Source organism: Thunnus maccoyii, chromosome 10, assembly GCF_910596095.1.
Source record: "Thunnus maccoyii chromosome 10, fThuMac1.1, whole genome shotgun sequence".
Taxonomy (NCBI): domain Eukaryota; kingdom Metazoa; phylum Chordata; class Actinopteri; order Scombriformes; family Scombridae; genus Thunnus; species Thunnus maccoyii.
In genome coordinates, this window is record NC_056542.1 from 18,152,248 (window position 1) to 18,176,849 (window position 24,602).

Below are 24,602 nucleotides of genomic sequence, written 5' to 3' on the forward strand. Positions count from 1 at the left end.
TAAATCATAAGTCATTCTTTTTCATTTATATTGGCCATTTGAGGGCATAACAAGTTACCTGTAAAATATAGTTATAGTTTTTTTGTTTGAGTGATTTTTGAGTCTACTGAAGAAAATGTGTGTATGCATGAATTTTTTTCATGGTTTAAAATAAAATGATATTTTAACAAAAATGATAGCTGTCTTAAAATTAATTTTCAATTTTTTTGTTGGTATTGTTACTTAACCACATTATCTGTGAGTAAAATAAATATTTGCTTTGGCAGGATTAAGTTTAGCTGTGTAAGGACATGTTAATATGTTAATTATGTTAACAACTGGTTCACAAAGCATTGTGAGCACAATTTCTATCTGTAATACAAATTTTATTATAACCGTATTTAAGTATTACAGTATTTAATTTTCTTTTGAATTAATTTTTGCCTTTAAATAAGTGACCAGTGTTGCTTATGGACATGCACACTTGGCAGCTGTAAAGACGTTTAGAACAAATTCTGTTGTAGATTTATGAGAATCTATAATTAGGATTGCTGTTGTCTCTTCAAGCTGCTAGTCACAGATTGCTGAGTTAGATACTTTTTTAACACTTGAACCAACCAGTAGGTGAAAAGTATTCAAATCCTAAAGTAGTTAGAAATACCCCAGTGTAAAACAACCTTTTAAGAAGTAGAAGTCTTGCCTTCAGTTCAGTTCAGCAGTAAAATGTAAATAAGCATCAGTAGTACTCATTGTGAAGAATAATCCCTTTCAGAGTGTTAAAATGACCGATATCTTCCTGTGTATTTTAAGGTAGATAGTTTGGGTTGTATAAGTCTGACTAATACTGTTGGGTTATGTAATTATTTTTTATATTATTTTGCATGTAAAATCTCATTCTGCAAAGTAAGTAGTAACGAGAGCTGTCAGATACTGTAAATGTAAAACACAATATTTACCTCTAAAGATGTTTTGGAGCTATAGAAATATTCAAGAAAAGTACCAGAACCTCAAAATTGTACTAAAAGAAATTACTACAGGAGGTGAACTTTGTCACTTACCTATGGACCCCAATTCACTGAGCAGTTGTCTGCAATGAGCAAGTTTCAGGAGCATTTTTCCCAAAGAAGTATTATGTGGAGTTACCAAAACAAGCTATTCCGGCTGATGTTTTAAACCAAATAAAAGCACGCAGATTGCTTCCTCCAGGTAAAGAGAAGTTGTTGGCCAAACTATTAAATTTGACATGCATTCACTTGGCACTTACATGCACCAAAGATTGCTCCGTGAATTGGCAAAATAAAGGTCGGTTGGTCAGGACTTGTTGAACAGAACTTCTACAGTCTGCACCTCTGAAGGCTCATTTAAGTAACCAGCATTTAGAATAGTAAGCTTCTCTAAAAAGCTAGTGTATGTTTCAATAACACCGTGAAAGTGGTGGGTGAACTTTATGATTATCTTCGATCACTGATTTCTACAAATAATTGAAATACACTAATAAATTATCATTTTAGAATTGAGTCATTTTTAACGAGCACCAGTCCTTGAAATTTTCTTGAAGATTAAAACTGCAGTTTTTTTTTTTATAACCTGCAGACAAAAGTATTTTTCTCAGAGCCTGAAGGCAGATCCAAACAGAGAAACACAGATACTATGACTGCACGCACAGACATAGACACATTATATTTTATCCTCCACGACACTTGCTTAGCAAGTGACCATTCCGTTTCATTTACTTGCTGTAAGTCATGCTGGATTAGAACATTAACTAAATGTAGAAATGTAATGAGGCAGGAGATGCCTGCACAGAGCCAGACAGGACCTGGTGTGTGAATGTTTTTGTGCCATGTGGTCGTGTTGTTTATTCTCACTCAGTTTGAAAATGAATGATGACTCACACTAATGTTCAGCAACACTGATGGAAACATTGAGAGTCTCAACAGCTTCACATACAAAGTTTAGCCTGAATAAACAAAGTTCTAAATAAAGAATGAATTTAACTAAAGACAGACTGTTACATAAATATTTTAATTTCACTATTTACACGCTATTTAGAGATAATGGTGACATGCATGAGATTGTACAATACCAAATAATGCAATCCTTAAGTCTCAGACCTTTTCTGTCCCAATTATCAAAATGACTCTAAAGGGAAAATTGAAATAAGTGAAAGAAAAAGTTCTGTGCTTGACTCAAAAGTTGTCACTGTGGCTAATGTTCTCATTAACTGCACAGTCATTTTAACCAACTGTTGTGCAGCCGTTAATGGCTATCGTGTTAATGTACTCTATGATGGAGGAGACAGTGAAGAAAGACGATATTAGTTCGCTTATGGAAACAGCAGTAACAGGGTCTTGCAAAATTGATTTATAATTGGAAATAAGGTGCACAAAGTGGCATAAAATTGATAATTTCATTACTCTAGTTTGGACTGATGTTGTTAAAAATAAGAGTACATAGGCCACAGTATAAACTTATGTTTGTGCATGACAAACATACGATACTGTATGTTGCACAGAGAAAGGAGCAAATTAATCGGTAGCTGTTCATGACTCCCTGGTAAGCAAGTGGCTGAGAATAAATCACTTATCACACACAACTTCAGCTTCAATCATCTACTTAACGCCGACTGTCTTCTTTTAGTGTTCTAGTTTTGTATTTGCGTATGAAAACAAGCCTAAAGTAAAATAAGTGAGCATTTAAGTTCCTTGATATAAATCTGTGTCCTGCAGCCAGGCTGGTACTTTGCTGCAGCCGTTGAGGGTATTTATGAGACTTCCAGAAAGCACAAACTGTATCAGACATGACTGCTAAAGGACTCTGAAATTTATCACCTGACCCTCATCTGAGAGCAATGCTCTGTTCTGGCTGATGTGACTGAGTCATTTACTGAATATTTTAATCAGGCATTTAAGATTGGCCATTTTCCATACAGCACATCCATCATTTCAGAAATGTAAATAATGGAAAGTTCTTTATCAAGTAAAACACCAGTGACTCTAACAGTTAAGTATATTTCCATTTTTATTACATTGCTCTTCAAATTTGTATCAACCTGTTCTGTTATAATTTAACAGGAAAGTTTGGGAATTACACTTTCTGCAAGTTAAAACAAGTCACTCTGGCATACAACAAACATCCAGATATTGTGTATAGGCTATAACATGAGGCTGAAGGTTTTAAGTTCATACATTTCCTGCAGAAAGACTTTGCCATAGCTCTGGAATAGACTTCTCATATGACTGTCATAGGAAACAAGAGCACCGATCAACTGTCAAATTTCAGTAGAGTGCTCTTCAAAGAAAATAGTTGCCATTAAAGTCGTCTTACCATTTAAGGGCTGAAAGCTTTTTGTGCCCTCTATCAACTGGAATTGAAAATGTATGGGTTTGTGCGATTTACTGCCCTTCCTTGAATGATTTGGTGTAATTTGGAACTACAGCATGTGCACTGGTTTTGGCCAAAATGGTTTAGTTGTCTTGAGACTTCATGTTAGTCAGTAGTGTTACACATGTAGCTCTAATGCCACTGTGCCACATACATGTGGATTAGACACATGATGTAGATGAAATACATTATAAATCTTAAAGTAAGGCAAAGCTAAAGGGGTTACATTCAAACATTTATTCATGAGTTTGAATATGAGATGTTTGAAGACCTTTTTATTGCATTATATAAGGTACTAATACACTAAAAAAACACCTCTTTACCATTCTATATAACTAACAGTTGGATTATACACTTCAGATTCTGTATGCATTATTAATGAATGTTTTTCTGTTTCTTGATGCAAAGTCCCTCTGAATTACTCTATAAACCAAAACATAATTTTTCCAAACATCTGGGGCATCCTGTCATATTTCATCTTAATGTGAGAACAAACAGGCCATCATCAGCCATTTCAAGTTACGCATCGTCTGTTTTATTGAGACTTGTCATGCTGTCGTGTCTCTTCAGTGGACTCATTAAATTAGTAAAAGTTTTTGACTATCTGAAACGTGCTGTGATCAAATATACTCTTTTCTACCCTTCAAACTTTTAAGACTACCTTCCTGTATTAAGGAGAAAATAACTGCACTGCAAATTGACATGAATCAATTATGTGGGTCTGTGTGAGTTCATGTTAATTAAACTCAACACTTGCTGCTAAGGAACCAATAATGTTGTAAAAACACAAATTGTGGTGATGTAATTCAAGAATGTTTCAATCTTTAAAGCACATGAATCTAATGCTATGAAATAACATAACCTGTGACACTTTTACCTGGTATTTAATGGTAATCAGCATGGTATCAGTTTCATTTGATACCTTCCTTGTTTTGTTACATTTTCAATAATATCTCCATTTGTTTCACTGCCTTGTGCTCAGGGATTATCAAACTAATGAAGCAGTAGATATTTCTCAGGAGAACTCTGAAAGTGAATGAAATGACCCTCCCTCCCCACCAGACACACACTGTATAAAACTCAGGCAATGTTGGGAATCTGACAGAGGTGCTTTGAACAACGTGGAAATCCAACTACAGCAAGGTGTTATATTAAGTAAGCAATATTTTATTTCTCACTTTTTAAATGAAAGTCAATGAGTAATGTTGAATCTGATAGCTTTTATGATCTATGGGAGTATCGGTCAAATATGATGCTTGTATTTCATTTTTTTTGCATAACACATTGTTGGATAATTACTTTTTATTATGCAGTTTTGCTATTAATTTTCCTTGTGATCCAGGATTCACTCCAGCGCTGTGATGTCGCTGAGTATTCTGGCACTCTGCCTGCTGGCTTGTGTTCACTCTGGCATGAATGCATACCCAGCCAAGCCTGCCAGTCCCCGGGAAGGCGCGCCACCTGAGGAGCTTGCCAAATACTATTCTGCACTAAGACACTACATCAACCTCATTACAAGACAGAGGTTTGTTCTTGATTTTCTACAAAATTGGGTTGAAGAATTTTTGTAAGTTCATTCAAAGAGGTACTGACATATTACTTGACTCTTTTTCAATGTGCAGGTATGGGAAAAGAGCCAGTCCAGATACTGTATTTTCAGACGTGTTGGTGAGGGAGAGCACAGAGAGTATTCCAGGATCCAACTATGTCAGGTATGTGCTGCAATATTACAGTTTTAAGCTGCTTTTAATACATTTTCTGGAGCTGTTTTCTACATTGATGTCCCCTAGATATTTTGTAGTTTATGCCAATAGTATACAATATACTGTACAGCATGATAAAATATGTACACTGAGATAACAGAAACGTATAAACACCTGTATAATCTAACACAATCTGAAAAAGACATTAATGTCCAGATTTTGATCACAAAAATGAGATGTGTTGATTCGAGTTTGTAGACAGAAGTGGTATAATTGATTGGATTGCATTATAGTGAGATAAAATAATATTCGGTCTTCCTCGTGTATGTATATTTGGACAGGCAAACATTAGAAACACCTTACACACTCCAACTTTCTTATGTTTTAGGTATGATGAGCTGCCGATGTGGTGATGCCGCTGAAGCTGTCATTACCAGGCTGACTTTACCACAAAGCTGCTGCCATGTGTGTTACTACTGACTTGAAATGAACCTGTGTTGCATGGAATAAAATATTGTGCCATTCAAGTGCTTTTGTTCTGTTATGTTAAACAGTGGTACACTGAAACATTGTTTTTGATGTGTACCTCTCTGGCTGACTTTGCATGGCGACCACCAAGTAGTGCTACCTAGTGTGGATACTACAGTCTAGTAATGTACTGTGTCGTTAACTAAACAGCGCTCTCTACTGGCGAACAGACATCTAATCATGAAAGGCTGTTTCAAGTGGAGCAAATACCATATAGTTCATGTGTACTGCTATGTTTGGGTTGGGGGAGTAAAACAGAAATTAATTGTAAGTTGACTAAACCAGTTACATTAATTTCTCTTGTTATATCAAGCCTGCTGAGATGTACCTGCACTCTGCCTGAAAACAGATTAACAGTAATCCTATCAAGTGACCTGGATACATCAAAAGTGAATCACGTAACACTGATAATTTGGTTAACTAACTGATAATTTGCTTAATCCTGTAACTGTGCAAGCTGGCAACTCTTATTCTCTATAAAGCAGCTTCAGTGTGGCTGAATGACCAGTTTTGGTGAATGGGATACTGCTTGATGCTTTATGGTGACCTGCTGATGGGTGGCATAAATGATATTATGTATAGCCAGATGTGGGTACAGTATATTACAGGCAACATTAATGGTACAAAGATCTACAGTATATCTTTCTCATGGGGTAAGTGTATCCTTAAAGCTGAATTCTTGGATATTTTGCTGCTGATATCAAATATGAATTTTGCCAGAAGAAGTCAAAGTTATTACAGGTACACTACACTCAAATAGCTGTTGTAAATTTTAATTTGTGGTGGATTTCAGTGGACAATTTGTACAATTACCTGGCCAAATAACTGTCAGTGTGTATAGTATAAAATAAAAAACAGTATCACTGAGTTTATGTTTAGGGGTAATTAAATTTGATGGGTAAACAAACAAGTGAATCACCTGTGCACACACACACAAACACACATACCTTTTCTCAACTAACAGCTCATTTATTCTAATGTAAACTTTAATGGTGGGTTGTGCAACATTCAATGGGCTAGATATAACTTGAACGGCATTGGATGTCATTAGCACAGCACTGGCTGTCTGGACGGAGAACTGAGGGAAGGGGCGCAGGCAGGCACACTGGAAATGCACTAACAACTAACTATTGCGCAAGTAACCTGCGAATTGCGAGATTCTGCAATGAAGGGCAGCATGACAGTGTGACTGGATCGTACATAGAACAATCAGGTAAAGTATCTGTCATTCATTTGATCAGACACTGAAGCAACGGTCTCGCCACGGGACCTTCTGACTGTTAGCTACCTAGTTTGAGCCACATGATATCACTGTTAGCCACTAAGTTAGCTACTGTATGACTGGGTTTACAGCCAACTGTAAGTCGCTACTACTAAGACACATCGCGAGAGAACATTAACAAGCAAAGACATTTTTTTACTTTAATTTGGCTTGTTTGTTGCCAATCCGAAACATATATTTTTACTACACGTGTAGCCGCACGCTAGTGTTTGCTAGCAATCATTAGCGGTGCTTAACGTGCTTACACACGAGAAACAACTAGCAACGGCTAGCACCAAGTTGGCACAGGGCGGCCATTAGTGGAATTAACGCTAATAAGATACCTGAAATCATATCTGGTTGTTGTGGATTAACGCTAAACAATATGTGGTTACCGCTGCTAATTAGCAACCAACGGCTATCCATTATTTTAGCTTAGTTGCTTCACATTGGAAATGGTTAACGGTTACACGTGCCCAGTGCGTGTACCTACAAAGCAAATTTTAACCACATCAAGCCACATGTTTCTGGAAGAGGCTGGTTTTGACTTAGCTCTCTTGTAAGTTATTTTATTCCTTCCTTGACATAAGAACTACTAGTTAGTTGTGAACTTATCTGCCACCATGAGCACCTAGCGTTAGCGTTCAGCTCCCCCGGCTGCTCTTCATGTGTCGAGTAGAAGCGGTGTAACGTTACCTCAACAAGCTGTTAGTCTCAGCTGCGCCCCGTTCATCAAGACTGGCCTCTCATTTATGAGCAACGGGGGAATTAGCTCAAAGTGGGTGCTTATTATGCAGTATTGAAAGACATATAGTTTATTATGGTTTCTGGCTTCTATATTATAAAAACTTCCTCATTTCTACTTTGAAACCTGGAAGCCTAGTTCCACATTCTAAAGCTGTGGTTCTCAAAGAGGGGTCCGGGGACCCTCAGGGGTCCTTGAGGGTGTCCCAAGGGGTCTCCAGCAAAAAGAGAAATAGCTTATTTTCACTATAATTCCGTCTATAAGTAACACAATGACAGAATTTATGACTATTTTGGTTATGGGTTTCATACATTTTCTGAAATTAAACATCCAAAAGCAAAAGTCTTATCAGATGGAGGATGCTGGGACAAAATCTTATCGAATCAGGGTCTATGGGCTAATTTGTGTCAGTTTAAGGGTTCTTGATGTGAAAGAGTTTGAGAACCACTGTTCTAAAGGCCCCTCTGTTCACTTCTCCATACTATAACATACTGTTCGCCTTTATTTTATTTACTTTGTTGTAGGGGTTTGCCATATCGTATTGTTCAGGATAATATCAGTATAATTTTAATATGATATTTAAAAATTCATATCGTGATAATGGCAATATTCCGCCTTTTTGACATAATGACATTATACTGTTACGCACAGCAACAGCGGGCATGACTGAAAGCGAAAGTCACATTGCTACTGGCGCCATAGTGGAGGAGTTAGTTCCAAAAGTAGTGTGGAAGTGATTTTGTTTATAAAAGATAAACAAACCACGATAATATGTAAGAAGTGCAAGAAGACTGTAACAATAAAAGGGGGCAATACAACATTCTCATTTCATGACCTCAAGCAGAAACACCTGGTTGAGTCAAAAATCTCACGAGCAGTATTTTGTCATATTGTCAAGAATATCATTATCTCAGAAATACCCTGAAATATTGCGATGTTATTTCAGGGCCATATCGCCCACCCCTACTTTGTTGTTGTGTTTTTTTTTTTATATATATACTTTTATATTTTCTTTTCTTTTTCTATTTGCAGCCATGGGGTATAGGTGGGGCTGGGCAATATGAGAGACTAGATATTGTCTTAGATTTTGTGTAAATATTTTGTGAAAGCACCAATAGTCATTTCTACAATATTGTCGCAATATCGATATCAAGGTATTTGGTCAAAAATATTGTGATATTTGATTTTGTCCATATCACCCAGCCTTAGGTATAGGGTATAAGGGGTGGGAGAGTACAGGCTGCTTTTGCTTGTTCAGTTGTTTTAGTGAAGTAAAAACCCTGGTCAGAGATGTTGATACATCTTGTAGCCTCGAGCATCTTTTTAGACTGGAGCCACATTTACATTTTTTTCTCAAATATAAGACAAACGATTCAGTCCAAATTACAGCCAGATGCTTTTTTTCAATGGCGTGTCCATCCTGCTCAGTTTTTAATTCACTCAAAAGAACAACTTAATTCACTATTTAGTGCATTTTAACACTTCAAAAAACAAAGAAATAGCTCGCACACTGCAGGGCTCCAATGTCCACCAGAATTTATTGCAGAGCAGCACACCTGCTCTTCATGTGCTCAAGGTCACCTTGGTGCAATAAATCCTGGTGGACATTGGAGCCCTGCAGTGTGCGAGCTATTTCTTTGTGTTTTTGACTTGTTGCTCACATTCGGCTCAGCACCTGCCCGCTTCGGTTTGGATGTGCGTGCAGACTCTTAATGTGCATTTTAACACTATTGTAAGTTTAGCATCTAAAAATCTCTATTTTTGGTCTTGTTTGAGGTTTTAAAGTGAGAATTATAACCTACTCTAAAACGTGTTATGGTTGTAAAGGTGTTTTTATGGTTTTGAAAGGAGTTTTTAGAATATGCTTGGTACAGTGGTAACGTTTAACAACAACAATTACTCTTAGCAGGGACATTGTACTGAAAATGATAGCACTTCAGTGATCTGGAAGCCATGTAGCTTATTTAAAAGTGAAGAATATGGACACACAATGCACAAATAGCTGAAAACCATGCAAATGCATGTTTTTACACATGTACGACGCTGTGTATAGTGCAACACAAGACCATTTTGGGCAGCTGCAAAACAGTAAGAACCACAGATGATAACCACTACAACAATCTTCATGTTAATTCAGCCACAAAATTTGTCTTATACAAATTAAAGGCATCTTGAAGTCACTAATACGACAAAGTCCGCATAATACAATTATTACTCCGCAGTCGACTCTCGCTGAGCTTTATCTGACTGACTAATCAGCCTTTTGAAACGGACACTGGTCATGTGATTGACCTGGCCAATCAGAATGGCTGCATTACAATACTACTGAATGAACAGAAGAAATCTGGGCATTGAAGGCACCCTTAGGGTCAGAGAAAGCTACTTACCAGCATGAGCTGCTTTTATCAATTCTCAGGAGAGGTTTTAGGCTGTACTGTGTATGAGTGATTGTCTGGGACAAATTCACCAAATAATTAGAATAATGTGATCCCCCCCCCTCCCCAATTCTCTCTGTAGGTCAGAGTTACCAGATGAGTGTTTTGTAGAAAAAGTGGGGCTCCGTGTCGGAGTGCTGCACAGATGATTTGAAAACAGCTTGTAGGTGAGTTTTTTCATGTTTCCTTCAGCTCTGCATCATTATCTGCCTTTTTGATTTCTTTGTTGACAGTATGTGGATGGAGTACAATGTTGCATTTATGATGTTTAAACAGTTCACAATTTAGAGTTAAATGGGGCAGCCCCTGCTCAAAAAACCCTTACTTATGTTTGTCCAACTACCTACGAAGGCATAGGCAGGGCTGTTTTTGCCTCACTCTGTTTGGAGAGTATGTTTGTACAAAGAGTCCCCTGGGGCCTCTCTGTGTGTGACTGGCACAACCTTTAGCCAGAAGGATGGGAAGACTCATCCTTTGTCGTTCAATAGCCCTCTTTGTGATTCCCTTAATTCATAAGTGCTCTCTGTGCTAACATGTGCATAAAACAGACAAACAAATGTTGTCTGTGCTGTCTTTATCTCAATCTCTGAATCATTTCATGACCTGGCTTGTCTGGTGAACATAGTAGACAGTATACTGACTTAAGTGGGTTTCCTACCTTCTCCAGCCATCCAGTTGCTCTGGTGTCTGTAAGCGGGCAGTTGGGCGGCTTTTGACCGTGTTTAGAGAGTTTCACCATCCTGAGCTGAGGACAAAAAAACATGACTGTGGCCAATGCAAAGTCTGGCTCAGGTAAGCTGTCGAAGTCCTAACTAGTCCTCTGCACAGGGACTGTCCCAATGTTGTGTGCGAAATTTGACATTTTATTATCACTTGATTGATACTGTGCCCGCTGCCCAGAAACAGTTGTGTGGGTTTGTCTGCTGCCTCTGAAGTTTTCTATTTGTCTCTCATGTCATAAGTTTGAACCTTGTAAAATCTGATAACCACATACAGGGAAAAAAAAACAAAAAAAATGTAAAATGTGATGCATTTGCACAATAGCTGGTACTGTATCTGCTGTCCACTTCTATTTTTGAACATTCTGAAAAAAGGCAAAGACAAATGCACTGCTCATTCTTTTAAAAATCTAAGAGTAAGAATGGATGTATTTATTTAAGTCACCTGACTAAATAAATGGCCACATAGTTACAGTAAACATTTAATTTTGCTTTTGTATTTAGTTGGCTGCTTAATCAACCTACTAGCTGTATGTTTCAGCCTTTTCATGCAAAACTCGTCATTTTGGCTTCAGTTTCTTGCTGTGTGCTCTCAGCCAGTACAAGGCAGATCTGTTAGTTGAACAGTTCCTTTGTGATTCTGCTTGCTTGTTGCTGCTGCAATGGAAATTAGGGATGTTCTCTGTGAATTGGTCCATTGATTGACTGTCCACTCGTTGTTCTTGCCTTGTAAGCTCTTATTATAGTCACATTGTTTTGTTTTCAGCGTTTTCATTGGCTTTTGAATTTTAATGATTCTCTTTATTACTGGCAATGAGCTTTGTTTGACGCAAACATGTCTGCCCGCAGAAGAAAAGATAGCAGTGGTTGGCGTTTTACATTTCTTGGTGTGTATTTTCTTCTTTTCAGCCATGCAGCAGGTACTGGACAACCTTAAAGACCTGCCATCAGGCACAGGAGCCAAAGATATTGACCTCATCTTCCTCAGAGGCATCATGGAGAGTCCTATCGTCCGCTCCCTCGCCAAGGTAATGCACACACTCACTCCTACGACTGCTGTTTACTTCAGGGCTCTGTGGCACACACACACACACTTAGCATAATCTCATTAGCTGCTCATCAAGCTCTAGCTATAATTGAGAAGAGGAGCCAATGTCACAGTGTGCCAGAGGAAATATAGGTGTTATAGACGCCACCACACTTCCAAGATGACCATTAATGCTTCCTGTCAGTACATCATACTTGCTGGTGGTTGAATGCTTATTTTATGTGGGTCTGAGGGAGAAATAATGAGAGATCGGCCTAAAACAGGACAAACAAGCAGTGTGCCCACTGTTCAGGAGTCAAGGTTAAATTACTTGCAGGAAATATCCTGTTGCCAGTGGGAGGTATGATGAATCTGCTTGTCATTAGAAGAGAGAAACAAGCATTAGATTTTCTGTCTGCAGAGTGGCACAGCAGGTCTCCTGTGGTTTTCATATACTCACTTAAAAAAGAACAGAAGTCTTTGCTCAAGCTTGAGTCGACAGAAAACATCCCTTTTTGACACCAGTTAAATCCATTTCTCACATAGCTAATAAAAGTTGACACTGTGATGAACAAATGTCTTACATAACATTATCCAGAAAAAAAAATCTCCAACGCAGATTGAGGTCATCACATTTAAATACCATATCTATAAATAGAATGATTTCTATAGAAAACCTGTCACAAAGGCAAGCTCTTGTCCTCATTTCTAACAAACGGAGCACTGCTTGCCTAAGATATTACATTTTCTTCTAGGTAGAGTGGCCTGTATGTAGTTTCTGGTGCAGAATTTTATCAAACAGAACCTCTTGTATGTTGTCTTACTACTGAATTTGACACACAATGTTTGGACACAACAACATTTGTTCCATGTAATGTTACTACACGGAGCAAATGTTGAGTCAAGTATGAATTGAGGAATGCAGTAGGCTCTTCAGCTCCTCTAACATAGCACATTAGTTCCTCAATTCTCTAGAAATGTACTTTATCATGAAAATCAACATAAAATTACTTTCGGATGTCCATCCTGTTTAACTACCTCTCTGTAATCTGTCTGCCACTTGCAATCTGCACCCATCAGTGATTTTTGTGGAATGCAGTGCAGAGGAGGGTTAATAAGATTTTTTTTTTCCTCTCCGCCTAGCACAAGTGGGTGGTGGGTTAATAGCCTTTTCTATGCTCATATAAAAATACTATAATCCAGTGGAGGTCAAAACAAGCAATCTCAAATTTTCAAGGTATGAGAAACTAAACTAATCCATGTAAACTCTGCATGAACACCACAGGAACACGTCTGACAATGAAGTGTTGTGTTTTTTTTAATTAATGTGGGGGTGGGTCATAATCCGAAAAAATAACTTTTCAGAAGTCCACCGTGTGCTCAGTGTAGCCTGTGAAGGAATTCACTGTGAAATGCTTTTTGTATCACGGCTATTCGAGCTGTCAAACAATTTCCGGATTCACCAAAATGAATAAATTCCAGCCAAACGGACAGCAAGGAAACTGGGTGGGACAAAAACAGTTTGATTTATCAATTTTTATGAATACTTACTGGTGCAACTTGAAGTAGCCAGAAAAAGATATGCCCACAACAGATTGTGCTGTGAGAATGAAAAAAAAAACCCATGAATATTGACTTTGTCATTGTGATTTATCATACACATGCTCATAAACAAAGTTAGTGAATGTGTTGTATCTGCCCTGCACTTTCATTGTTGTTTTATCCACTTTGAACACAGTAAAAAAATCAACAGTTACATGCTCAAAGATAAAAAAAAAGGAAAAAAAAGGATCCAGTGTTTGTAATCACCATTAAAATGTTATTTGTAACTTAATTTTTCCCCATTGTTAAGTTGAAAAAACAAAAAAAGATTTTCATCTTACTGGGGCTGTGCAAATATCTTTCAACAAACAGCCTGATGTAATATATATTTTATATAATATTTTTTGTATGTTTGTGTAGGCCCATGAGCGTCTTGAGGAAGTGAAGTTACAAGCCGTGCGAGACGATAATGTTCAGCTGGTAACAGAGATCCTGGATTCCCTCAACAACCTGCCAGAAAAAGATGCTGCCGCTGCAGAGCTTGCCAAAATCCTCCAGGAGCCTCACTTTAAGGTAGATTAGGCTTTATTCCTCTTTTATACTTGCACACCACGGTTACTAAGTTTAATAGGGATGAATGGACATGCAGAATGAAAGGTCTAGCTTGTGTTCTGCTCTTGTAGGAATGGACATCAGAGCTTTTTACACCAACCACTGTCTAATTTTCTCTGAAGCGCCCGTCAGGCAGCTTATATTCTCGACCACTTACAAGCTCCGGCATGGGAGGGTGGGGGTGTATTTCCTTGAGCCAATGGCAGGCTTAGTTGTGTGGGTAAAGTGAGGGGGAGAAGACTGTGACACCCTCAGTTTCAGTAAATCTTCAGATTTGCTGATGCAGTTTTAGTCTCTGACCAATGCTAACTGTTTATTCTGGCTGCTGGGGTAAGAACAAGATTGATTTATCTTCTCTGTTTATCCAATTTGTCTTCTGTCAGTGGCATAAAAGTACCTTTTTGTTTGTGGTTGGAGGCTTGGAGCAAAGTGATTTATGTCTTCATTCTTTCATGTTAATACACTAAATGCTTTTGGCAGTGCAGGTCACTACTAGTGTTTTTTTATTGTAAGCCAGACTTTGCCTTATTTCTGTCTGCATTTCTCTCTCTCTCACCCTCTCAGTCTTTGATAGAGGCTCATGACAAAGTGGCTGCAAAGTGCTATGAAATGCCCCACACTGCTGAGAACAGCAATGCCATGTTGACGAGTCCGCTCATGCCAGCTGATGCTGTCAGGATGATTGGCATCCAGAAGAAAGCCTGGGAACCACTGGTAAGTTTAGCCAGGCATTTATATCCACCACAGCTGTGCAGAGGAAACATGCGGCACTCCTGTTTGGCTATAAAGTGCCTTCCATGTGTCCTCCTTTTTATTGACCATCTGTATGAACAGGTCGACTCAGTTTTACATAGCAACTCCGCGTGAGTGTGTTCCTTCACAGCAACCAGACAGACAGACCATAGGCCTTCCCTGTGATTTATGAAGTGCGGATGTTTGATACTGAATGACTCTTACTCTCTTTCAGGGAGTGACGTTCCGTGTGGAGCGGGGAGAGATGGTGATAGCTCGGATCCTGCACGGCAGCTCGATTGACAGGCAGGGCATGCTGCACACGGGAGACATAATCCGTGAGGTGAACGGTCGCGAGGTCGGTAGCGACCCCAATGAACTCCAGGAGCTGCTGAGGGACTGTAGTGGAAGCATCACACTCAAGGTCCTGCCCAGCTACAGAGACACACCAGCACCTCCACAGGTGAGGAAGAGGCTTCATTTTCTGTTTTCCCATCAAACTTTTTCACCTGTAGGAAACGTTTCTTGATGAACCCTTTTGATTGAAATCTTAACATCAGTGCTTTAAGTGCACAGGAATAGAGTTATGTTGATGGTTATGTGCTGGTGGGCTATGTGTTGTAAGGCTGTCATGGAGCCATACTGTACCTGTCAGGGATTGGGTGTGAGCTGCCTGGCCTGTGTGATCTTAGAATGCCAAGCTTCTGAAAATTGAGACCAGGGAGGGTTTATTAATAACACCCCTCACGCTATCTGGGACATACACCACTCTGTTCACTGGAGCACCCCCTCTCCTTCTTACTGTAACAGGCACACACACAGCAGCTGACACCGAGGAGCAGTATGCAGGGTTATGTCAGACACTGACCTTTGTGCCGGGGAAGGATCGAATGATCTCATTCTACTGTTTGGTTATCTTTGTGTTTAACTTGCGAATGAGGGGCCGGGGTGGTAAAAAGTCATACCTACATGATGAATCTGTCAGTAGACTTACTGTAAACATGAGACATTTTTTAAGTTACATCTGGTCTATGTTCATCCACTTCATTCAGCCTGCTGTCTAAGAGTACACAGCGAGTGGACAAATGGACTTGCACTCATTGTAGTTATGTAACATCATAAAAATTTAAGAGCTGTAAGACACATTATTAGTTTATACTGGTGATAAATGCAGTATTTGCAAACCAGGATAAAAAATACAATAGAAATTGTTACATTTGATACTAATATGACATTATCAAGTCAATGTGACAATACTATATACACCTTAACTGGGATTAAAGGCATTTCTCACTCCTGTTTTATATGCTCTGATATCTTGTTCACACCCTATAGGTTTATCTGAAGCCACACTTCAACTATAACCCGGCCACAGACAACTTGATCCCCTGTAAAGAGGCAGGCCTGGCCTTCCACAAGGGAGACATCCTTCATGTTGTTAACAAGGAGGACCCCAACTGGTGGCAGGTGAGTAACACAGGAGCTGCTTTGACTTCAGCTACACAGCTAATTGAGGAGAGGGAGGGGTGGAAATATTGACTGGTGAAAACTGGAAGAGGCTGCCAGAGACGAGGGGGAAGTTATTCTCGCTACGTGTGAAATATTCAAACCAATCATTTCTCAGCTACACCTACTCTAATTTCCTTCTAGGCATGTCATGTTGTTGGTGGAGCCACCGGGCTCATCCCCAGTCAGTTCTTGGAGGAAAAGAGGAAAGCTTTTGTGAGAAGAGACGGGGATACTTCTGGTACAGGTCAGTACAAATCATGTTCACACAAGTTAAGGAATCACGATAGTCAGAAAACTTTGCCCTTAGCACCACCGTGTGGTGAACTGACGCTTCTTGTATATGGCTCAGGAATGCTCTGTGGTACTCGAACTACAAAGAAAAAGAAGAAAAAAATGATGTACCTCACTGCAAAGAATGCAGGTACGTACCACCACTGGCTCTAATTTCCCTTCATACAAGAGATTTTGTGAAAAGTTTGCAGTCTGGAAGCATAAATGCATACATATCATGGTACTCATCCAGCCTGTGTATCTCCTTGAACAGAATTTGACCGTTACGAGCTGCAGATCTATGAGGAGGTAGCCAAGATGCCGCCGTTCCAGAGGAAAACGCTCATTCTGATTGGAGCCCAGGGAGTTGGGAGGCGAAGCCTGAAGAACAGACTTATCGTCATTAACCCTCTGCAATACGGAACCACTGTACCCTGTGAGTGTGCAAGACAGGCAGATGAGGAAATCTCGTTGTCGTAACTCAAAGGTTTCCTGCCAGGGTACATTTAACACATTCTCTTTCCTCCAGTTACGTCACGCAGTCCCAGGGAAGAGGAAAGAGATGGCCAGAACTACTGTTTTGTGACACGGGCGGAGATGGAGAAGGACATCAAGGAGAGCCGTTACTTGGAGCACGGCGAGTATGACGGCAACCTTTATGGCACCAAGATCGACTCTATCCATGAAGTGGTGGATACAGGCCGTACCTGCATCCTAGACGTCAACCCTCAGGTCAGTTTAAGGCACACACTCTCACACTATTAAATAGATTTCCTTACAGCTTTGGTGATGTTTGTGGCATTGATGTGTTTCTATCCAGGCCCTGAAAGTGTTAAAGACTGCTGAGTTCATGCCATTTGTGGTGTTTATTGCTGCTCCTGAACTAGACACATTAAGAGCTATGCACAAAGCTGTGGTAGATGCTGGACTTACTACCAAACTACTCACAGTAAGTTTTTATTCAAGGTTCTTACATTCTTGTAAATAATGATACTCATACATAGGTATAACAATGTCCTTTGTAACAGGAGAACGATTTGAAGAAGACTGTGGATGAGAGCGCAAGGATCCGTCGGGCGTACAGCCACTACTTTGACCTGACTATTGTCAATGACAATCTGGACAAGGCCTTTGACAAGCTGCAGGAGGCGGTAGAGCGATTACTCATAGAGCCACAGTGGGTTCCAGTCAGCTGGGTCTACTGATGTCCTACTTCCCACCCCCCCTCCAACTGGACAGACATGGCTGACCAAGCTGCTAGGCCTGGGATGAAAGGGGACACCTGAAGGGACGGAGGATTCAACACTGCACTGCACACACGGACAAAGTGTTGGACATCAAGCCCTGTGTGAATTCGCACAAAGCTGCATCAGAGTCACCTTGATCTGAATTGCCAGATGCCCTTTAGCACACTATGCAACTCACAACACACAGGAAGTGTACTTATTTATTGGCAAAATATTTTTTAAATAACTTCTTATTCAAATGGATTGGAAGAAATGACATTGGCATTTGTGTCAGGATGTTTTAATAAAAGCAAAAACAATTTTTGCCATCTCCTGTTATGTTAATTTTACATCTGTATGTAAGATAGGTAAAGCGTATTTATTCTACAAAGATGAGGGCTTTCTCATTGATAAGGATGATACCTCAGTGTTACGGTTTACAGTGCACATGCCTCCAGTATGTCATCTCATTTTCTTTCACTACAAATAGGTGATCATTCATGTAGAATAGTGTCATATGTTTTCCAAGTCCTTTTTCCTCCTCAAGGCTACGTTCATGGCCTGGCGTCTTTAGAGTTCAACCTCATGAATGGAAAATGTCATGCCAGTCAGTGTGATGTTGAACAGGAAGAAAAATAATACTGTAGTGTTTATCCATTATTTGTCTTTTAAGCACAAGAGACATTACATTAATTATGTTGATTTGTTGTCAGACATTTGGATCATGTAAGTATATCTGACTGTTAGAGCAGTTGATATGGTGCTGTGTTTTTTTTTTTTTGGAAGACAGAAAAAAAACTTTCCACAGGACTCTTAAAACAGGGTACTGCATCTCAGTGAACCATCCCTTTTGATGTGATATTACTAAAACGTAACTGTTTTAAATAAAGTTCATATTTACTTATAAAAAGGTATATTTTACAATATTTCAGAAAAGATGTATTTTCAGATGTCAAATAAATAACTGGTGTTTTCTAATGATCTGCTTTGGTTTTGCCGTTTTCTTTTGGCTGAGTTACTTTGCAAAGCTGCAAACTGGGAGGGAAAAATGTTAATTTCTTTGCAAAAAAAAAGAAAAAACATACACAGAAGATACAGATAAAATGTAGCAAGTCAAAACAGTTTAAATCAGACAGGTTTATAATATAATTGAAATAATGCTCCACAATTAAAGACACATTCATAACAGTTGCATGAAAAGTTTGAATATAAAAACCTGTTAGTTCAAGTTGTTCAGAATGAGGTCTGTAGTTGGAACATAAAAAACAAGTTTACAAATGAGGTTATTGCTATGGTTTGTGTGTGAGTGTTCCACATAAGATATAACAGTAGCTAACAGGCAGTGAGCTGAACAGCTGTTACAGATGAAGAATGTAAAGCAAGGAGTAAATGAGCCTCTAGAGCTGCAAGCCTAAATAAAAGAAATGATTAGTGTTTGTTTTCAAAGGCTTCTTTAAGGGAGCGCACATACAATAAATTAAAGTCTGTAATACAATTATTCAAGATGGTAAGTTCGTAACTTGTTGGCAGGCATGGAATCTTTTTCATTTATTTTCATCCGGACACAAATATTTTAATATAATATTCAAATTAGTGTGTTTATTGATGCCACCAACAGGAGCCAAGCTACATACATAATACATTCTATTTAAAAAGTTAAAGATTGTGCACATTAATCTGAATTCAGTGTGACCATAAAACTATATTTCAGGGCTGTAGCAAATAATACGTTTTATTATCAAATAGTCTCTAGGTCAATAATAAAAAAGCTGATATCTTCAAAATGATTGTTTTGTTCAACCAACAGTACAAACAGACCTTGAGCTATAAATTGATTGTTCAAATTATTGATGATGTTGTCAGTTGCATGACTAAAGCATTAATTGACTAGTGCATTTATATGATTACCCCCCACCAACATGCAGTAGTGTTTAAGAGTTTGGTCAACCGCATCAAATAAGAGTAAAAACACTGATAAATAACACTTCAACTGTGTGATCCCATTTAGCTCATCCCAGTGTGGTATTTCAAGTTTCTGGTGGATATAAAGGTGTCTTCAGTGGGCCAATGAGGCGAGGCCTCTGACAGCGATGCACACCACCAGAGGAAGGTGTCCTGGCTGGTGGTTTATTTTTGTCTTCACTGTGTCCCTGTCTCTCTTAAGGGACACATTCGAGGAGGCGAAAAGATGTTCGGCCTTTACGTAGACGTCCTCTGTCAGTGCAGCCAGACCCGCGCTGCTCACCGGCAGCTCTCCGCTTCCAGCTAGACACTGCACCTGGAAAAGGTGTGAAGGAAAGGGAACAGGCAGTTAAATACTGCAACGCATAATTTGAAAAATACTCAAATTAAATTCTGTAAAAGATGTCTTTACTAACCAGTAGCTCCAGAGCCTTTAACACTGTAGGACTGCAGCACATTGCCAAGACGGCAAGGCAATCATATGTCATTTCTGAAAGACAAAGAAAGACGAAAACACCTTAAATAGAGGATTTTTTTTCACATATTGAGGACTTGAAGCGAGGCGATGTTATCAGTAATAAAGGCTGCACAGAGCAATGCATTCTCACCATCCAAGGCACTGGTAATGAGGTGAAGAGCGCTGAGGACAGATGTGGACTGCTTGGTCTGAGCTGAATCCACCTTCTGCTCCAAAAGACCCAAGATGGCCTGGATGTTCTGTTTTTGAGACTCTGTCATCACAACATCGCCAAGGGTAGGACTCTTATCCAGGCACATCTGGTCCAGCTGAGACAGAGGAATAGACCCAGATTTAAAGCTGACGTAGCATAATGCTAACTCCACATTATAATAGTGCCTCTGCCTTGACATTACCTCTCTGTCCCACTCACCAAATTCTGAAGTGCAGAGACAGCCGTTTGGTCCTCCATTACTTTTGTGATTTGCTGTAGCAGGGAGGACCTTGTGGAGGCAGGAAGAGCTGAAAGCAGCTGGAAATGATCACTCAGTTGCTCCAGTTCTGCAGATAGAAAAATAAAATGCACACTTTATCATTCAGCTCCAAAGACAAAAATGTTGGTGGAATGATAATCACGTCTCCTTTAGCCATATCAATTGTTCAGGCCCAGTTAAGTATTCATAAAGAAATTGAGTATGTCATTCATTTTTCATTTTTTTTAAATCAACTGTAATTTTGTACTTAAGGGGAGACTACCAAGAGCAATTGTAGTAAAAAAAGTATCTGTTGAGAATATTAAGATGAACTACTCTGAAATTTAATACTAAGAAGTGGCTGCAACAAGTATGTCCACAATTTCATAATGGAGAAAAATGATGTATGAAACAAATAATGTAATATAAGAAATAACATTTTTTTGTATGAAAGAAAATGGATGAAATGGTTGGACTATATTACATTAATGCAAAATGATGAATTATCATCATTATTAGTGACTCAGAAACCTGAGCTTGCTCTACAGTATTTATGTATTTATTCATCTTATTTCTCTCTCTTCTTTGTCAACTTAATTTTTCATCTAATGGGTCTACACAGTATGTGGAAAAATGTGTGAAAAACTGTTGTGATATTTGCCAAATGAAAACCTAATCAATAAACTGATGCCTGCTGGGGCCAACGAATGATCCTTTTTTGTCCAAGTGTGCAGGAAAAGGCTAAGTCATGACTAAAATTCAATAAAAATGAATATGAATTTGAACTGAACACAATACTTAAACTGCTTACTATGAACTGATTACGTTGACTGTAAAGAGACCTTATAATATAGGTCAAAGCACATGTTTATAGTTACCACACCGTCCTGATAAGACATGGCCTCAAATCTCTAATGGCCCCTTGTGACTTGAAAACAACATGCATGTCTGAACACATCATCAACTGCAACAACCAACATGTTTTACAACAGCAGAGAGGAAAAACCCGAGGAGAAAACAATAATTTACCTTGTCTAATGCAGCTATTTTCTGAAGCTCCGGACACACCCAACAGTGGCTTCATTCCAGGGCCGTCTACTTCAAAGCCCCCAGTGGTGTCTGACATCAGACACAGCTCTGTGGAAAATAGTCAAATATGAAATGTTACTGAAAGACTTGCTCCTGTTCATTTATGATTTTTAATGACTTCATTTCTTACCATAGTGTCCATCGTGCTTGACCTCTAGCTCTATGAGGGCATAGGCAAGGGTAGTATGAGTGGGGATCTCCATGGTAACATCAGTGTCTTTGCTCAGGCTCCCATTCTCCTTGAGTGCAACCTGCAGAAGAGGCAACATTTCAACAGACAGGTGAGACACACAGACAATAAAACTTTGTCTCTTTTAAAGGAAACAATTTTTTACTGGATGGATTTTGGATGGATTTTGCTGGATGACAACAAACAGATACATTATATACTCGAAAAACCCATTTGCTGGTGCATTTGGGAGAGGGATGTGAGAATGAGCAGAACTGCAACAATTGATGAATCGATTAGTCGATCAACCTTATAATTATTTACACTGTATATTTGAGGTATCTAGGACATGAACAGTAGCTGGCAACTTTTGATTTGCAAAGAAAACAACACAGAGGGCAACCAAATTATAGAAGATGGAAGATGGAGGAGGAAGAGAAACCTAATTTTCCACCAACAGTTGCCTCAGTGGGCAGGAATTTGCAGTATAAAAAATGGCATAAATTTCACCTCTTCTTCTTGACATGAAAACACGTTGCTCTGCTCTCACTTCAGCCCTCTCCATCTACTCGTATAACTCACAGTTGCATGCAGAATTTAGTTCAACTAATCTTAGAAAAGCAGGATATGACTAAGAGGAGAGAGGAAATACCAAAACATATTGAGGGAAGGAAGGCACACCAAAAAAGTAAATTATATAATTTCATCACTAAGTTACTCCTGGAATGCACATGTTGAAGTTTTAAAGGCTGCCTTACACTACATTTACCTTTGGGTTCTTGGGCCTGCAGATGCTCAGTCTTCCTCCACACTGTCCGCCCTGCTGCACCTCCTCTATGACCGAACAGGGCTGAGTGGTCATAACACGCTCCTTTACGATCCCAAATATCCGTCTGTGTTTCTCCTTTGTCTGCTGGACCAGCGAATGGGACATGTCCAGGACCCTGGGACATTTAATTAAAACAAAAAAAGCACAAAACACCGGTGTTGTGTTTCACTGGTAACATTCTTGGAAAGTTTGATTACGACTCTAAAAGTACACTGCAGGTATGAAATTAAAACCAACTGGGAATTCAGTAAAGTAATTGTTTCTTGAACTGATATCAATTTTGAAATTATAAGGCATGAATAAAAAAAGTTCATCCTAAATCAAAACTGAAACTTTCTTGTGAGTGTTAATGTTCAACCAAGCTTCCGGTTTTGTGTCGGACATCTTTATGGTCGGACAAAGATCACTCCAATTGTTTTCAGATCTTTAATACACTGAGTGTCAGATAATATTTGTGTAGATAATAATGTTTTTTTTCATTGAAACCATTTTAATCCAAACTCTATCAGACAGGACAGTGGACCCATTTGGGGAACTGACCTTCCTTTAGAGTCTCTCAGCAGCTTCTGCACATCCACTTCCTCTTTCTTCAAACTGCCGAAGGATGACTGGAGTTTGGAAGAGTCTTTTCCCTCTATGGTCACATTGGAGAGGACGAAACTTGCATCCATCGTTCCCTGAATGTTGTCACCATATGTCCCGTCATACTTGATGAAGTCTGTCTCTATGACAACTGTGGACGGGGGAAACATTCAAGTTTTCTGTGGTCTTAAAAGGATAAATCAACACAACCTTTAATACTGTAGATATTTAACAAATAACATTAAAGTAAACGCATTTACTATTAGAGAGAGGTTTGATGTTTACCTGGTTTTATAGGTGTGTCTCCTGTCAGTATATCATTAAGGCTAAAATCAGTGCGAAGATGCTTGGGCTTCTGCCAGAACCAGAACCGCTTTTGCGTCACCACCACTGTCAGAAGATCAATGCTGTCATTCAGGCTGGACACTGGGATCAATAAACCTCCATGATCCACCTCCTCCACAAAGTTCCTGGTGGCTGTGGCAAACATCTCCCTTCAGGATGAAAGCAGTGAGCGTGAAAATGAAGCCAGGAGGTCAATTAGTGAGGTCTTGTTTTTCATCAGTCTTTAGAGGAATGTATGCGAACCCCTCATGTTGAAAACTGACTTCAAAACTTGTGTAGCTTAGTTGCTGATTCAGCAATCTTTGCATCATGCCTTTCTTTCTTTCTCTTTCTTTCTTTCTTTCTTTCTTTAAATAGTCCTTGCACTGCTACAATTCACACGTCTGTCACTTACTATACTTTTGCAGCATGTAAAAACAAGTTTAAAGGAGTGGTTTCTTGTATATATAATCTGCACATGGTGATCCCACATAGTGACATCAGCAACCTGTCTGTCTTATGTTGTTGTTGTTGTGATCGCAATCGGAGGTTCGCTTGATTTTAGAGGAAGATAACAATGTATTATGTGAAAAAACGCAGATGTTGCATAATGTTACCGTTTTTCTGAAGTCCTTTAGTGGCGAACCAGACGAGAAACTTTCTTTAGCGGCGATACTCTCGGGGAAGACAATGCTTTCACAAACCACTCTCGACTACACAGCGCAGATTTGCTTTAGACAAAAAACGCGCAGACGCTCCGCCCTCTGAAGGAAGCTGTGGGTGTGTTACTGAAGGGACAGTCAGAACATCCCACAATGATAATAATACAACACAATAATAATTAATAATAATAATAATAATTATTATTATTAATAATAAACATTTATATATTTTTAAAATCCCTTTCGCTTTTCTTTGTCCTCAGCACAATTGGGGCTCCAGCGCTCTTGCAGTAAGTAATAAGCTGCAAAATAAAGACAGGCATGGTTTGCAGATGGAGCTTTTTGGTTTTACAGTAATATTATGTATGTATTTAATGCTTTTG

The 24,602-nt window shown here is 39.0% G+C and overlaps 3 protein-coding genes across 9 annotated transcripts; 2 read left to right on the forward strand and 1 right to left on the reverse strand.

Annotated features, from left to right (window-relative positions):
• The first annotated feature begins 21 nt into the window (after positions 1 to 21).
• LOC121906275 (peptide YY-like) lies at positions 22 to 6,407 on the forward strand. 3 transcript variants are annotated; one of them, XM_042425056.1, is made up of 3 exons: positions 22 to 4,888; positions 4,986 to 5,075; positions 5,455 to 6,407. In XM_042425056.1, exons 1-3 carry the CDS (start codon positions 4,725 to 4,727, stop codon positions 5,477 to 5,479), a joined length of 279 nt encoding a protein of 92 aa, XP_042280990.1. In that variant the 5' UTR covers positions 22 to 4,724; the 3' UTR covers positions 5,480 to 6,407. The 3 variants fall into 3 exon arrangements, with proteins under 3 accessions (XP_042280990.1, XP_042280989.1, XP_042280988.1); XM_042425055.1 differs by having other exon boundaries at positions 22 to 4,518; positions 4,706 to 4,888; positions 4,986 to 6,407; XM_042425054.1 differs by having other exon boundaries at positions 4,986 to 6,407.
• Positions 6,408 to 6,538: 131 nt separating this feature from the next.
• pals2a (protein associated with LIN7 2, MAGUK family member a) lies at positions 6,539 to 18,653 on the forward strand. Of its 5 annotated transcripts, none has more exons than XM_042425043.1 (14): positions 6,721 to 6,807; positions 10,118 to 10,202; positions 10,703 to 10,827; positions 11,664 to 11,782; positions 13,744 to 13,896; positions 14,500 to 14,649; positions 14,903 to 15,130; positions 16,003 to 16,134; positions 16,318 to 16,420; positions 16,526 to 16,597; positions 16,721 to 16,882; positions 16,976 to 17,178; positions 17,267 to 17,395; positions 17,475 to 18,653. In XM_042425043.1, the coding sequence occupies exons 3-14, from the start codon at positions 10,797 to 10,799 to the stop codon at positions 17,649 to 17,651; spliced, it is 1,659 nt and encodes a 552-aa protein (XP_042280977.1). In that variant the 5' UTR covers positions 6,721 to 6,807; positions 10,118 to 10,202; positions 10,703 to 10,796; the 3' UTR covers positions 17,652 to 18,653. The 5 variants fall into 5 exon arrangements, with proteins under 5 accessions (XP_042280975.1, XP_042280977.1, XP_042280980.1 ...); XM_042425045.1 differs by lacking the exon at positions 6,721 to 6,807 and adding an exon at positions 6,820 to 6,953; XM_042425044.1 differs by lacking the exon at positions 6,721 to 6,807 and adding an exon at positions 6,961 to 7,414.
• A 141-nt stretch (positions 18,654 to 18,794) lies between these two features.
• gsdmeb (gasdermin Eb) lies at positions 18,795 to 24,330 on the reverse strand. Its single transcript, XM_042425051.1, has 10 exons — positions 24,175 to 24,330; positions 23,519 to 23,727; positions 23,192 to 23,384; positions 22,592 to 22,766; positions 21,784 to 21,904; positions 21,594 to 21,701; positions 20,525 to 20,652; positions 20,243 to 20,420; positions 20,051 to 20,124; positions 18,795 to 19,950 (listed from the first exon to the last, which is right to left on the reverse strand). The coding sequence occupies exons 2-10, from the start codon at positions 23,721 to 23,723 to the stop codon at positions 19,729 to 19,731; spliced, it is 1,404 nt and encodes a 467-aa protein (XP_042280985.1). The 5' UTR covers positions 23,724 to 23,727; positions 24,175 to 24,330; the 3' UTR covers positions 18,795 to 19,728.
• Between the last annotated feature and the right edge of the window lie 272 nt (positions 24,331 to 24,602).

What these genes read in the sequence shown, in the direction of transcription:
- LOC121906275 (XM_042425054.1), top strand. Translation starts at nt 4,725, where the DNA reads ATGTCGCTGAGTATTCTGGCACTCTGCCTGCTGGCTTGTGTTCACTCT. An exon ending in AACCTCATTACAAGACAGAG is followed by an intron (nt 4,889 to 4,985) that starts GTTTGTTCTTGA and finishes TTCAATGTGCAG; the next exon opens with GTATGGGAAAAGAGCCAGTC.
- pals2a (XM_042425041.1), top strand. Translation starts at nt 6,636, where the DNA reads ATGTCATTAGCACAGCACTGGCTGTCTGGACGGAGAACTGAGGGAAGG. An exon ending in TCGTCCGCTCCCTCGCCAAG is followed by an intron (nt 11,783 to 13,743) that starts GTAATGCACACA and finishes ATGTTTGTGTAG; the next exon opens with GCCCATGAGCGTCTTGAGGA. An exon ending in AGGACCCCAACTGGTGGCAG is followed by an intron (nt 16,135 to 16,317) that starts GTGAGTAACACA and finishes ATTTCCTTCTAG; the next exon opens with GCATGTCATGTTGTTGGTGG.
- gsdmeb (XM_042425051.1), bottom strand. Translation starts at nt 23,723, where the DNA reads ATGTTTGCCACAGCCACCAGGAACTTTGTGGAGGAGGTGGATCATGGA. An exon ending in AGACACACCTATAAAACCAG is followed by an intron (nt 23,385 to 23,518) that starts GTAAACATCAAA and finishes CCCCGTCCACAG; the next exon opens with TTGTCATAGAGACAGACTTC. An exon ending in CTGAGAGACTCTAAAGGAAG is followed by an intron (nt 22,767 to 23,191) that starts GTCAGTTCCCCA and finishes TAAATGTCCCAG; the next exon opens with GGTCCTGGACATGTCCCATT.